Raw genomic sequence first — 14,930 nt, 5'->3', positions numbered from 1 at the left:
TCCCTCCTCTCTCTGTCTCACCTCCATCCATCCATGCATCTCCTCTTCAGTGCCTAGGCAGCAATACCCTCTCTGCCCCTTCTCCCCCTCTGGCCTCAACTGCCCTTCTTTGCTTCTTGTGCGCCTTTTTCTCCTTCACAACGTCCTTGACATCTGTTTCTGTGAATGTTGCTCACGTGTGTCTGGGAGGCTGGGCACCTACGCATCACACCATACCACAAGTCCGCACACACACACACACACACACGTCGCCGCCACCTAAGCAACAACAAAAAGAAGGGAAAAAGGAACTCAGCTAGACGGCACGCTTGCATCAAGAGCAACAACCATGTCCGCTTTGGCCAAGAAGATGATGGAGAAGTACGGGTGGAAGGAGGGCGAGGGACTTGGCAAGGAGCGGACCGGCACCAAGTCTTACGTGAAGGTGACTCGCCGCGATCCTCACACTGCCACCGGCCTCGGCCACGCCGCTGACCCTGCACAGGGCGGCAGCTTGGCTTCGTCGCACGCCGTCGAACTCGACGCCATCTACGGCCAGCTCTGCAAAGTGACGAGGAAGCGACAGCAGCAGCCAAACAAATCGCATGTCAACCAAGCCGATGCCTCTGAAGGTCTGGTAGACAGTGAGGATGAGCTGAGCGATGTGAGCTCCACCAGAAGCTGTGCCAGCAGCAGCAACGCGAACAACAAGCCAGAAGAAGCGGTGTCGGCCGCAGCTCGCGCCCCAGTGAAGCGGCAGCGCCGCGTCCTGTCGTCCTCCCTCTCGAATAGTAATAGAGAGGATGATAACAGCAGCGACGACGTTCATACAAGTAGTAAGCGGCTGAAGAGCGAGCACGTGGGCGATGTCACTCGTATGTCCGACAAGGAGCTCCTCCAGCGCTGCGGTGGGGTGCGCCTTGGTCGTGCAGGCCGCCATCGCTTCTTTGATGGAAAGCTGAAGCGCATACGCGACGCCAGCTAAGCGATGCAAGAAAAAGGAGAGAGGAGGGCGAGTAGGGCAGTGTCACGTATCTCTTGGGGGGGGGGGGGGGATGAAGCGAAGGTAAAGTACGAACGATCACCACCGTCGTCGTGGCTGTCCCCGCGACCCCGCCCCCAATAGGCCCCACTACGCAACCAACAGTTGTTTTCCTCTAACTCGAACAGTCGACCTCTCGTCGTCTGTGACTTTTTATGTCTGGGAAGAAATCGGGAATGAGGGAACCCGGAGAGTGGCGGCGCGATAATCGCATACATTAACGCACGTGCACAACCCGTCCCAGTCTCCCACCACCACCACCACCTCTTCCTCTTCTCCTTCGTGAAACCCCCTCCCCCCCCCCCGAGTGTGCGCGATGAGTCACGCTACGGCGTCTCTCTTCTCCTCCAACCTCTGCGGCAGGACAAGGTTTCCTCACCATTAAAAGAAACGGATGAAATAGCTGAGAAAAGGCGCGGAGGGACTGAGACAGTGACAGGGAGGATGATGAGCTCACGCCCCTTACCCCCTCCATGCTGTGTTTGGAGAACGCTGCCGATCACGTCGGTGATCGCACACGTTATCTCCCTCCTCCAGCCCACCTGCCCTCTCATGTAGGAGGGGGAGGCGTCCCTACCCTCTCTGTGAAGACCTGAACATCTCTTACTTTATTCAGTGCAACAGAGCTGGAGGGACACGCAAGGTGCACATCATTCTGCCTCCTCCCCTATTGATTCCCTCCCTCTCCCCCGCCCCTCCCCCCTCCGCACACCGCTGATCGGTAAGTCCCGCTGCCAGGGCAAAGGAAGGGGAAGAGAACGAGTAGAGGAGGGAAGGTGGAGGGGTCGTTCTAAGTGAGGCTCACACGTCCCTTTTTCTTCCCACGCACGTGTTAACACCTTTCGTTGTTGGCCCCCAGTCATCTTTCTCTCCAGTACACGCCCATATGTGGAAGAAGACAGTGTGCCAACTTTGGCTGGCACGCTCGCCACTTTGCATTTGCAGGACCTCCTGTTTCGATGGAGAGGATAAGCAAACCTGGAAGGCTTGTGGCAGTGCCCCCCTGCCGGGAGGACAGGCAAGCGCATCTCGTCCTGCAACGAGGGGCACTCGCACGAGTGCGGCACCTTCTGCTTCCCCGGCGGTGGATGCGCCAGCGTCGTCATCAACACTCTCGACCCTCACGCACACTGTCGATCAGCTTCGCGAGCTAACACGGCGTATTCAACACACGCTATGCACACAGGAAGAGACAATCCGGTTGATGCAGCAGGAGCTGTTGCTTCTGACGCGACGTGTGGCGCAGCTGGGGAGCACCGCGGACGGCCTGCACGGACAGCTCAACGAGGTGCATCGAGCAATGGGGGAAGTGATGCTGGGCCAGCGAAACACCGACCTGCTCGTGCAGCAGATGGAGCGGCGGCAGCTTGCCGGGTCTGCCGATACACAAGCAGCGACAGGTAGTGGTAGGGGAACGGATGCTGCTCACTCAGCGGCGGTGCCTCTCTCCGATACATGCGTCTCGCCTTCTGCAAGCTATGACGATGGTACCTCCCTTGGGGCCATGTCACACGCCACCACAACAGTCACACCTGCCACTCCCCCATCAAACGCACAACTAGCAGAGCAGGTCGCCACTTTGCAGGCTCGGCTAGATCAGCTCATCACTAACATCTTCGCCGCCGATCGCCTTGGCGCCGTCGTCGATCGCATGGCGGCGTCCGGGATCGACACGGAGAAAGCTACCGCAAGCATTCTCCCTGCGGAAAAACCACTGAGTCGTGCGAATCTGCTCCAGCAGCTGCAGCGGCGGTACGCACTCGGCACCTTCATTGATGCAGCCGGTGTCACTCGTCTTTCGAGCCAGGTCGTTCGGGTGCACAACGTACCTCTGAACATGGGTGCTATGGAGGTGCGGGAGCTTTGCATTCAGCACGTTTGCAAGGGGAACAACGCCAATGAGCTGGTGAGCTGTATGGTGCACCGCTGCTCTGACAGCATACCTGCCGCCGCAGCAGCCGGTCACACACACGGCACAGTGCAAGAAGGCGCGAACTCACCGACTGCAACAGCGTCTCTTCAATACTTATCGAGAAAGATGCACTCCAAGTTTTCTTCAGCACCCCCTGCCTCTGCAGAGGCCGCCATGCTGGGTGATCTTCCTCGCGGTGACACAGTAGCCACAATCCACCCAAACACGAAGACGCTTGAGGTGGTGTTCACTTCGGCCGCAGCCGCGGTGCGGGCCTTGCAGGTGCTGAACGGTATGCACCTGCGCCCGACGCTGCATGAAACGCCTCTGCCGCTAGTCGTTGAGCCGGTGGTGTCGGCAGATGTGCTGGCGGTGCTGAAGGCGTGGGAGGATGAAGTTGCCGCAGCGACGCCACACGTCACAGAGTTGTAGTATGAGAAAAGAGTCCTAGGCGTCCCCCTTTCCTCCCTCTCCCATATGCCTCATCTGCGGCGGTAATGGTGAGTGACCCTGGGGAAAGACTTGATAGTCAACTCCGCCTCGGTCGGTCGCTCAGTTGATTGACTGTTGCAGCTACCTTGGTGCTTTCTGTTAATCACGGTGGCATGCCTGATTGGAACGGCAGTGGTGCGTATGAGGTTCGATGTCTGCCACGTCGTTCTCTCTGTCTCATGACCCTCTCAGGGAACGCTGTCAGCTGCGCTCGCCATTGTGGCGGTGACTTGGCACGCCCCGAGGAGAAAAGCATCGGAAAGAAGTCCCCCCGCTCCGTCTAATACACTCTCGCCTAAACGAAAAGGCAAATGAGGCGTGGCGGTTGCCGCCTCGTGCGCCCACCTACGTCTATATATATATATATATACATGTGTGGGGGGGGGGGGTCATGGGAAAAGTCAGCGAGAGAGAGCAAGCGTCAAGAGGTAGAGGGGGTTCTGAGAGGCCTTTTGGGCTACCAGTACGGCGGCACACACACACAGTGTCCGTAGACTCCTACCGGTGCATTCAGCGGTGCCTCGCGTCTGCCTCTGTGCGTGGAGAGGGGGGGCAGTGCCCGCTACCTCTCCCCCTCCCTCTCCCTTCCCTGCCCCGCACTCCCCTCTGTCGCTCTCCTCACTCTCAATCCCACTTTGCGCCGCCCTCTTTCTTCCATGGCATTTGCACCCCATCCCACGCAACCATACACGTGTGGTGTCCACGTTGCCCCCCTCCCCCTCCTCCTCACCTGCTGCGGCGGCTGCGGTAACTTACCCAACCCCCTCATACAAATATGTAAAGCCGATAAAAAAAAAGAGGAGGAAAAAAAAGAAAAAAAAAGAAACAGCACTCGTGTATCCGCGCACGCGCACACGCTGCCCCCCCCCCACCCCCACCACCTCACCCCACCCCCTTATTGTACAGGAGCCCCACCCGTATCCACCGTGTATGTGTATGGGTGTGTACGTTGCTGCGGTGATTATTTTTTCGTTGTCGGACTCGTCTTTGTTCTTGTCGTTGTTACCTTCTTATCGACCTGCGCGAAACGCACTGGTCTTGTGGTCAGCTCCTCCACACTCATCCAGCTCCCAGCCACTCATCGTAACATTTGTGCGGCGCGGTATTGCCTCTCTCTCTCTTCTCTGTATTGGTGAGTGTCTGCACGGTTTATTTTTATTGGCCCCCTTGGGTAGGAAAAGAGAGAGCCAGAAAGAGGGGGGGCCTGTCTCTCCCCCCTCCTCTCTCCTCCTCCTTTTCTCCCTCGATTACACACTCCCCCCTCTTTTCTTCCACACTTCGTTCTGTCTTCCGACGACTACTTCTCCTCTCTGCCCTCGCACACACGCACACGCACCTCCTCTCCTGCTCCTCCTCGTGTCGCCTTTTTTTTCTTCTTCTGTGGGAGGGGTGGAGGGGAGTTCTCCTCTCACGGTAAGTGAAGTCGCTGTTTCTTTCCCGTTTGGCTACCCCCCCCCCCACGGCGCAGTCCCGCTCCCCGTGTGTACCTTCGTCCCCAATGGGCAAGAAGGAGCACGCCGCTGCGGCGGAGAACATCAGGGTGCTCGTCCGATGCCGTCCTTTTAGTGAGAAGGAAAAGGCGGTGGGTCATAAGACCTGCGTCGACCTTGACATGGTGCAGAACACCGTGACTGTGAAGAGCGTCATTGGTGAGCCCGATCGCTGGACATTCGATGCGGTGATCAACAACAACTTCTCCCAGCAGGATATCTTCACTCAGTTCATTATGCCACTGACCGAGTCCGTACTCAGCGGCTTCAACGCGACAGTATTCGCCTACGGCCAATCCGGCTCCGGTAAGACGCACACTATGACAGGTGTGATGGGCGACAATGCGCTTGAGGGGGTCATTCCGCGCTGTGTTAAGCACATTTTCAACACCGTGAAAATGATGAAGGACGAGGCGCCGGGCACCACTGTCAACATGTACGTCTCCTTCATGGAGTTGTACAATGGTAAGGTGCGTGACCTGCTAGCGAAGCAGCAGGTGTCCTTGGACATCCGTGAGGCGAAGGACCACACCTTCTTTGTGCAGGGCGCCGTTGTGGCGCAGGTCAAGTTCCCAGCAGATGTCATCCGGCATCTGGAGGAGGGCACGGACCGCCGCCGCGTCGCGTCCACAGAGCTGAACACCGATAGCAGCCGCTCGCACTCTGTTTTCTCTCTCATTCTGGAGTGTACCGAGACCCTCGAAGACGGCAGAACCCGCGCTGTGTCGAGCAAGCTGAACTTGGTAGACCTGGCCGGCTCGGAGCGCCAGGGCAAGACCGGCGCCTCTGGCGACACGCTGAAGGAGGGGTGCAACATCAACCTCTCACTGAGCGCTCTCGGCACCGTCATCGACACCATTGTCAAGGGTGGCGCACACGTGCCATTCCGCAGCAGCCCTCTGACGATGCTGCTGAAGGACTCGCTTGGCGGCAACAGCAAAACTGTCATGTTTGCCAACATCAACCCCAGCGAGCGCAACATGTCGGAGACTGTGTCAACGCTGCGCTTTGCCGATCGCGCCAAGCAGATAAAGAACAAGCCGGTTGTGAACATGGACTCGAAGGATCGGACGATCGCGGAGCTGACGGAAATGGTGAAGGATCTGCGCGCTAAACTGGCCAAGTACCAGAATGAGGGCACGGCAGAGCTGGAAAATGAGGTGGCGCAGTTGCAGGAGAAGATGGGTCAACTGGAGGTGCAGCTGGACAACGCCACGAAGAGTCGCGAGGCGGATCTGGTCGACTACGAGACGACAAAGGCCACTCTTGCAGCGGAGCGGCAGACATTTAACACTCGTCTCCTTTCTATGGAGGACGAGGTTGTCCAGCTGCAGAATCAGCTGCAGATCTCCGAGAGCAACGCAGTGACAATTCAGTCGCAGCTGAGCGACGTCTGGTCGCAGTGTTACAATTACTTCCTAACGCCAGAGGAGAAGGCGGCGAAGACGCTGGAGCAGCTGCAGGCCACTACGTCACTCGAGGAGGTGCTGCGAAACACCAAAAAGAAGGTTGAAGGAGGCAGTGAAGCGGCCTTGCTGGAGAAGATTCAGTCACTGACGGCCGACCTCAATGCGTCACAGGCTGAGCACAAGGCCACCGAGAAAGAGCTCAAGTCCAACAAGACACAGCTAGAGCGGCACCTGGCAGAAGTGAGGGAGGAGCTGGCCGAATGGAAGGGAGTCTCGCTTGGGCTTGGTGGTAGCAGCGGCGATGACCAAGTGGCGGTACCTATGATGCAGCAGCAGAAGCTGATGGCGGCGATCAAGCTCGATGACAAGGGTGCGACAGCGATCAAGCTTCTACGTGAGGAAAACAAGATGCTGCGACACCAGCTGATGGCGGCGACATCCGTGGTGTCTGACTCGGCTGCCGCGGTTGCTGCACCCCAGCAGAACTCAGCCTCCATCCCCATGAAGAACACGACGGACGACTCAGCAGTGCCGCTGGAACTGCAGCAGTCCACAAGTGCGGCGGCCATTAGCAGCCTTCAGGCGGAGCTTAAGGAGATGAAGGCCAAGGTGGTGCACGTGACTGCCTCTCGCGAGGCTCTCTACGCGGAACTGGAGGCCCAACGCACGGAGCTCGCCAAGCTGGAGTTCGCCATGGCGCAGCAGGACCGGCAGCTTGTCAAGGTGCAGCAAGGGTACGAAGCGAAGCTGGCGGCGGCTACCCAGTCTGAGGATGAGGTGACGCGGCTGGAGACCCGCCTGCGCGAGCGCTCCGACCAGATGGAGCAGCTGCGCACATTACTGGAGAAGCAGAAGGCAATCATCGTCAAGAACAACGAGAAAGCAGAGTATTTCCAGGTCTCACTGCGGGACAAGACTGAAGCCTTCGTAGCGCTTGAGCATCAGCTCCGTGAGCAACTGGAGAACAAGGATGCGCAGATGCAGCAGCTCATTAACAAGCGCGTCGCCGAGTTTGCCCAGCAGCGCAACGTCGACATGAGTGAGAAGTCCCACCGTCAGAAGAAGCTGAAGAAGAAGATCCAGAAGCTGCAGGAAGAACTGCACAAGTGGGAAGCGCAGTTTGATATGAAGGTGTGCGAATGCGAAGACCTGCGCAACGCGCTGGAGGAGAAGAAGGTGGAGCAGCTGCGCATGCTGCGTCGCATCGAGCTCTCCAGCGATGAGGCCGAGGCCTTGGAGCAAAAGGAGCAAATCCAGAACGCCCTCGAGCGCGCCAAGCAGGAACGACGTCGTAAGGATGACCTTTTCGCCATGGGTGAGCTGCCCAGCGCCAAGACGGTGGCGAGGCGTAGCGCGGCAGATCCCTCAGATGACTCCGAGTGCTAGTCACAAGACAACGACACAGACGTACACTCATACGTCGTTGTGATCCTTCCTGCTTGCCCCACCCCACCCCCTCGCTGCCGGAGATCTCTACGACCCCTGCGTCCCCTCCCTCCTCTCTCCACCTCAAATGATGCTCCTTTATTCTTGTGTGCGTGTGTGTGTGCGTGTGTTCCTCTGCTCTGTCCTCTCCTCCCCCTCCTCCTCCCCCCTCCTTCTCTCCTTATTTTAGCCTTTTTTTGCCTTTTCTTTGCGCGGACGTGTTTGTGTGATGTGCGTTCTCATCTGCACTTTCCACTCACTGCAAGTATCCGCATGAGCGGTGTGGGTGGGGGGAGGGGGGTACGCTCGTGCGCTTTCTTCCTCTTGCTTCCAATATGGCTTGATACCCACGTGAATGCATGCGCGTGTGTGACAGTGTTGTTCCTCGACCCCTTTCTCTTTTGGGTGCCCCCGTGTGTGTGTGTGTGTGTGTGTGTCTTCTGCACTCTCTGCCGTATCCTATAGTACCTTCTGTGTTAGGCATTTCCTCTTGCACCCTCACCTCTGAGAGCACAGATCTCCCCTCTCGCTCCCTCTTTTTAGGGGAGATTTCCCCTCCCCTCCCATGTTAGCTTGCTCTTTCTCTTACTCTTACTCATGTATGCACACACACGTGCGCGCACCATTCGAAGAAAAGCGACACCATACAACATTCTCTCCGGATACCACATCCCTCCATCACTGTTACTCATTTACTTTCCTTCATAACACGCTCCCCCGCTCCCTAGTGACGGGGAGCACCTCAGCGTGGTGACGAGCCCCAGAGCCCACGACGCAGCGAGGCCAGGGCGATGCATCGCTGCTGATGCCGGCGGCGTGACGCCGGGGCGCCCTGCGACAACGTGCACGTTTGCATCACCCACATGGTGGGCAGAGCGCCATCACGAGCCGAACGCGTCTCGCCGGGACCTCGCCGCCTGGCGGCGTGATGGGGGTCTGGGCCGCCCCTGGGGACACGTTTGAAGAATGTATACGCCGAACGAAAAATATATATTTATCTCCCCCCCCCCCTGCCTCTCTCCTTACTGGCATTCCCCGGAACGTGTCTTTGCCTCTCAATTCTCTTTTGTGTGTTTAAGCGCACGCTCTTGTTCGCGGCCTTTCTTTTCTTATTTCGATGGAACGGCCTGTGAGGCGGGCGAATCTGCAACGGAGATATACATCAGCAAAGCATACGGTCTTTCCGTCTCTAATCCCTCCCGCTTTACTTTCTTCGAGCTTCTTTGGAGGAGGGGACCATTTTGATCATCGTCATGGGTACTTGGCCCACCACCTGTACGGAGCTGTGTCGGTGAATCAGTGAATCCGGAAGATACACAATGACAGGCACTCGCAGAGAAAGACCCACCCACAGGTGTGTGTGTTATGGATTCCTCCTTCTCGTCTAACTGCCTCTGAATGTATGATGGGTGTTTTTCTGCCCAAGTGGGTCTTTTGCTTCCCTCTCCCCCTCTCTCCCTCGCTGCGTCTTCTAGCCGCTCTGCTTACCTACTCCCATGTGCTCTCTCTCTCTCTTACTCCCTCCTCGATTTATGTGGCATTCTTCTGCGCCTCCTCCTGTTGTCACCAGCAGCGCCACTCCCCAACTACCACGTCAACGCACCCTCTGCTCTGCGACGGGAGGACTCTGTGCCCTGCCCCCTCTCTTCCTAGCACCATGCTGTTGGTGGGCCTCTTCTCGTAGTGGTGGTGGTGGGGGGGGGGGATTAGTGCTGCTTGCAGGAGTGCGAATTGGGTAGAAGACGTACACGCAGGGAGAGAAGAAAAGAGGACCGAGGAAGCGGAGGGAGTGTGGCAGATGTGAGACATCTTGGCGTGTGCGGAGCTCTGATTCCCCAAGCTGAGTTGCGTGATGTTGTCGTGGCAGTTGTTGTTGGAGGACGTTTTGTTTTTGTGTGCGTGTGGTGAGCTCCTCTTTTCACCTCATTTTCTTCTCCAGGTGGAGAAGAAAATGAGATGCGCAGAAGAGGATAGACACGGTTAGAGACGGGGAGGAAGGGGGGGAGAGAGATGAGAATGTGGTCTGCTGTCAGCTGAGGACACACACTTACCACCACCACCATTCCCCACCCATCCCCCTCCCCGTCTCTGCACCTCCGCGCCTCTTTCATTTCTCTCATCTCTCATCTCCCCCCCCCCTTTCAGCTCACACCGTCCTGTCATCCTTCGTGGCGTGTGTATTCTTCGATGTTTACTTTGCGTCTGTGGCGCTGGCGACTCCTCCTTTCTGTGGATGTATGCGCGATTTCGCTCTTGCACACCTTTCATTCTCTCCCTTTCACTTGCCTCGCGTGGACGATGGGTGTAGGCTGCACAGGTCGAACAATTTGACGGGCAAACCGAAAAAGTTGCCCCTCACTCCCCCCTCCCCTCTCTCTCTCTCCATCCCCGCCTCGCCGCGTTCATGCCTTCCACTGTAGGTTTGCTGTGTATTTCTTTCCCATGACGGGAGGGACGACACGAAGGGCGCATATGTGTGTGTATATGTGTATATATGTGCATCCTCACACACACACACACACCCTTTGCAGAGGCCCTCTTTTCTCCACTGGGAGGCGCGAGGTGTGTGCGGTGTGGCGCATCCAGACAACTTCGGCGAAACAGAGCAAAACAAAACAAAAGAAAGGAAAATGAGCTCACGAGGAGGTGGTGGTGGGTAAGGTCGGAAGGCGTGCACGAAGGTACGACGCCCACGGATTCGACGAGGAAGAGATCGCGTGCAAGGTGAGAAGAGGTAATTGGCGAGAGAGCGTTCCATTCTCGTAGCTGCTGGACTCCACAAAGATGCAAAAAGGCCGATGGCGCTTCTACCCTCACCTCCGCATTTTGAACCTGTGCTCTTCCCCTCTCCCTCTCTCTCCCTCAGTATTTGCTTCCCATGCTTCGCAGTGCATGATTGCTGGTGGCGGAAAAAGCAGAGCTTACAACTCTGCACTCAACGGACTCGTTTCCCCTCCACCCCCCCTCCCCGTACATTGCACCCACCCGCTCGGTCTCTCTGTAATGCCTTTCCCCCTCCTGCTTTCCTCTGCTTCACAACTGCCTCCACGGTTGCCCTCACACACACACACACACACGCGAACCTAGATGACTGCGCGCTCTTCCCTTTCCCTGGCATACGCACATGTCAGGCACCACAACTGCCGCCTCATCAATGTCACTATCGCTTGTTAACTCGCTCTTTCCCTCTCTCCGTTACCTCGTTGCTCTCTTTCTTTCGTTGCGGTGTTCTCCCCCCCCCCTTGTCGGGGCACTGCTGACCCACAACCACCTTCGCGGAAGCACGCATCAGTCTTCTTCCTACCCCCATTCTCCGTCCCGTCCGCCACCCTCCACAAGCCATTGCAGAACACACTCCCGTAGACCAAAAAGGGCTCTACAAGCACCTCGCACAGTAGCAACCCGCACAACCCACTGCTGCGTGGCTCACACAGAAAGAGCGATCTAATTCCAGAGTCACCGAAGAGAAAAGCATAAGCGCGGGAGAGAATGGTTGTGGCGGCTGTGTTTACCATCAAACTACGAAACGACGAGGCAGAGCAGCAGTTCCTCGACGCGTTCGCCCCGCTGCAGCAGCACGCCGTGTGGAATGAACCCGGTACTCTCACCTATGAGCTGCATCAAGTGTTCGAGAATGGCCAGCCGGTGCCACACCAGTACCTCGTGCTGGAGCGCTACAGCAGCATGCGCGACTTTGAAGAGATTCACATGAAGAGTGCGCCCCTCCAGAACCTCTTCAAAGCCGTGGCTGGGATTGCCGTGGAGGAGCAGAAGCTGACTCTGTGCAGCAAGGCTACCTCGCAGCCGGCAATAGACAGAAAGCCACAGGTCTGGCCTGACAAGGCCATTGACGACCCGCTGCTGCAGAAGGGTGTGCTGGTATTTGGGGGTGCCCGTAGCGGCAACAAGCCTACCTACACGCAGGAGGCCAAGGCCCTTGCCAAGTACATTGTCGAAGTGGCGAAGCAGCCTGTCATCTACGGCGGTGGCACGGTCGGTGTGATGGGTGAGTTGGCGAAAGAGGCGCAGGCACTGAATGGCAAGGTCATCTCCGTCATCCCCAACGCTCTGTCGGAGCGCGAGGTATCGGGCTCCATGATCGGCGACCGCATCTACATGACAGCCACCATGTCGGAGCGGAAGAGCATCATGTTTGCTCACGCCAACACTGTCGTCGCGCTGCCGGGCGGTGTCGGCACCTTTGATGAGCTGCTGGAGGTGATTACGCTGTTCCAGCTCAACGCCTATCGGCCCAAGATTGGCCTTGTGAATGTCGAAGGCTTTTTCGAGGTATTTATTGCGCTACTGAAGCACCTCATTGCTGAGGGCTTTCTGGAGGAGAAAGTCCTGGGCTTTCTGGTGATCAGGCCGACCGCCACAGAAGTTATGGAGGCACTCAAGTCTTTTACGCCCCCACCGAGCCCGGCTTTCACACTGACCTGGCCGAGCCGGCCGTAGGCGCCGAGGAGTGAAACGGCGCGCTCTTGTCAGCGCTATTTTGTTTGTTTTTTTCAGTGGACGGGTGTGTATCGCTTTGTTGCGAGTTGCGTACCCACAGAGAGAGGGAAAGCTGGTACACCATTGCGAGGAGGGTGGGGGAGGTCGTGGCGTACAGGCGCACCTGCACACTGGGGAGAGCATGCCAGAGAAGCGCGAGGCGTTTTCCGAGTCCCTTTTCGAATGAAAACTGCTCCACTGGCGCTCTCACACATGTGTGTGTGTGTGAGTGACCCCTTCCCTCTGCATAGGTGCATTACTCTCCTCGTCCTCTTTCTTTCTCGCTGTACGTCCATGCGTGTGTATGCGCACGTTTCGTCCTCCGCAGTTCCCCCCGGCTTGTACCTCCCCCCCCCCTCCTCCTCCTCTCTCTTGAGGTAAAACCCCCTGTATTGTAGCGCACGCACAGTGGCAGCGCGCAACTGCAGCTCCGCTGGTCACCGGCCTCAGTGCACTGGTCTCTCTACCTGTGAGCTCCAACTATGTCACGTGTGGGTGTTTGAAAGGCGATGCCTCCCGCAGCCGAAGGAAAAGAAAGGGAGATGGGCAAAAAGGGGGCAGAGACATGCTCACTCGCCTCTTTCCAGCGCCACACGTCTCGCTCTCGTCACTCCTCTCTCCCGAACTCATGCATGTTAGCATCTCACTTCATTCCCCCCCCCCCTGTTTTCACCTGCCCCACGCCTCCGCCCTCTCCCCCTGCCTCTCTCTTATTCACTCAAGCGCCCGTACAGCTCTCGCTGTATGCACATACCTCGCATCCTCCGCCCCTCCTTCTTTCCCTCTTCCACTCTCGGTTAGGAATGGCAGCACTAGGCGGTCTACCTACCCTTCCGCAGGGACTCACGTACGATGACGTCCTGCTCATTCCACAGCGCAGTCCCGTGCGCTCTCGCAAGGCTGTCAACACAAGCACCCACCTCAGCCGCAACATTCGCCTCAAGATTCCCATCGTCGCCAGTAATATGGACACGGTGTGCGAGGACAAGACTGCCGTGACGATGGCGCGCGAGGGCGGCATTGGTATTCTGCACCGCTTCTGCAGTATCGAGGAACAGTGCGCGATGGTGCGCAAGGTGAAGCGCGCGCAGTCCTTCCTGATTGAAGACCCACGCATGATCCTGTCGTCAGCGACGAAGACTGAGGCTCTGGAAGAGCTGAACTGGTCTGGCCGCAAAGGGGGTGTCAGCTGCCTGATGGTCGTGGACGACTTCACCAGCCGCCGCCTGTGTGGTGTGCTGAGCAAGAGCGACCTTGTCTTTGCCGGTGACTCCGACCTCATCGGAGCCCTCATGACGCCGGTGAAGCGCATGGTCGTCTCGACCAACACCTCCATCACACTGGAGGAGGCTCGCGAACTGATGCACATGAAGCGAACCAACAACATCCCACTGCTGGGCCCCAAAGGAGAGCTGCTCTACCTCATCACTCAGTCCGATATTTTGAAGCTGACCGGCAACCGAAACGCCACCCTCGACTCGCGCGGCCGCCTCATTGTTGGCGCCGCTATCGGCGTGAAGAATGAGGATCACAAGCGTGCGGCCGCCCTGGTAGATGCTGGGGTGGACGTGCTCGTCGTGGATATCGCGCACGGCCATAGCGACCTCTGCATTGACATGGTGAAGGCGCTCAAGGCGAACCCGCGCACCAACAAAGTTGACATCATTGCCGGCAACATTGCCACAGCGGAAGCTGCGCAAGACCTGATCGACGCGGGTGCGGATGGCCTAAAGGTTGGTGTGGGTCCAGGCAGCATCTGTATTACGCGCCTCGTGGCCGGCGCCGGCGTGCCGCAGTTGTCTGCTGTGATGGACTGTGCTCGCGTGGCGAAGAAGCACGGTGTTCCGTGCATTGCAGACGGTGGCGTCAAGACGGCTGGAGACATCTGCAAGGCGATCGCTGCAGGGGCTGACACAGTGATGTTGGGCAACATGCTAGCGGGCACAGACGAGGCCCCCGGTCGTGCTCTAGTGAAGGACGGCAAGAAGGTGAAGATCATTCGTGGAATGGCCGGCTTTGGCGCGAACATCAGCAAGGCGGAGCGCGAGAAGCGCCTTGACGAGGACGTATTTAATGACCTCGTGCCGGAGGGTGTCGAGGGCAGCGTACCGTGCAAGGGACCCCTTGCGCCGATTCTACAGCAACTGGTCGGTGGTCTGCGCTCTGGGATCTCGTACTGCGGCGCGCACAGCATTGCGGAGATGCAGCAGCACGCGAAGTTTGTGCGCATGTCGGGAGCTGGTTTGCGCGAGAGTGGCAGTCACGATATCTCGAAACTGTAAGATGTATTAAGGCAACACCTCGCAATGAACACACACGACGATAAAGAAGTGCATCAGCACCATAAACGAGCAGTCAGACTCGTTAACGTCTTGGCTGCATACCGTTTCCCTGTGTGAACGGGTCGGATAGGGTGCACATCGCGTGCAGTTGACGCAATGCACTGTGGCCCGCCCTCCACGCCGCCCTTCTTTCCTCGTCGGATAAGTGACATTGCACAGCCTTGTGTGGTGGTGGATGTGTGAGTCGAAGCATGTGGCTCCTATGTCCCTTCACTATACTCCTCAAGTGATCTCCCCAGACAGGAAGAGAGAGAGAAGAGCGAAAAAGAGCGTTCCCTTTTAGTTCTCCCTCAACGTCTCCATACGCTGCCACTCCGCATAGGTTGAACTCCGCTCCACCCG

General features: G+C 57.6%; 5 protein-coding genes across 5 annotated transcripts, besides 2 other annotated features; all 5 read left to right on the top strand.

Moving 5' to 3' along the window:
- Positions 1-328: 328 nt before the first annotated feature.
- Positions 329-964, top strand: LPMP_170800 (hypothetical protein; the record flags this gene model as incomplete). Its single annotated transcript, XM_010699469.1, has 1 exon — positions 329-964. The coding sequence occupies one exon, from the start codon at positions 329-331 to the stop codon at positions 962-964; it is 636 nt and encodes a 211-aa protein (XP_010697771.1).
- Positions 965-2,225: 1,261 nt separating this feature from the next.
- On the top strand, positions 2,226-3,365 carry LPMP_170790 (hypothetical protein; the record flags this gene model as incomplete). The annotated part of the gene is made up of 1 exon (XM_010699468.1): positions 2,226-3,365. One exon carries the CDS (start codon positions 2,226-2,228, stop codon positions 3,363-3,365), a length of 1,140 nt encoding a protein of 379 aa, XP_010697770.1.
- Positions 3,366-4,923: 1,558 nt separating this feature from the next.
- Positions 4,924-7,710, top strand: LPMP_170780 (OSM3-like kinesin, putative; the record flags this gene model as incomplete). Its single annotated transcript, XM_010699467.1, has 1 exon — positions 4,924-7,710. The coding sequence occupies one exon, from the start codon at positions 4,924-4,926 to the stop codon at positions 7,708-7,710; it is 2,787 nt and encodes a 928-aa protein (XP_010697769.1).
- Positions 7,711-8,460: 750 nt separating this feature from the next.
- Positions 8,461-8,703: a repeat region.
- Positions 8,704-11,238: 2,535 nt separating this feature from the next.
- LPMP_170770 (lysine decarboxylase-like protein) lies at positions 11,239-12,207 on the top strand (the record flags this gene model as incomplete). Its single annotated transcript, XM_010699466.1, has 1 exon — positions 11,239-12,207. The coding sequence occupies one exon, from the start codon at positions 11,239-11,241 to the stop codon at positions 12,205-12,207; it is 969 nt and encodes a 322-aa protein (XP_010697768.1).
- Positions 12,208-13,049: 842 nt separating this feature from the next.
- LPMP_170760 (guanosine monophosphate reductase, putative) lies at positions 13,050-14,528 on the top strand (the record flags this gene model as incomplete). Its single annotated transcript, XM_010699465.1, has 1 exon — positions 13,050-14,528. One exon carries the CDS (start codon positions 13,050-13,052, stop codon positions 14,526-14,528), a length of 1,479 nt encoding a protein of 492 aa, XP_010697767.1.
- Positions 14,529-14,878: 350 nt separating this feature from the next.
- Positions 14,879-14,930: part of a repeat region that runs on past the window's edge.

This window comes from Leishmania panamensis, assembly GCF_000755165.1.
Source record: "Leishmania panamensis strain MHOM/PA/94/PSC-1 chromosome 17 sequence".
NCBI lineage: Eukaryota > Euglenozoa > Kinetoplastea > Trypanosomatida > Trypanosomatidae > Leishmania > Leishmania panamensis.
The sequence above is the reverse complement of the archived record's forward strand: the minus strand, read 5'-3'. Positions and strand labels throughout refer to the sequence as shown.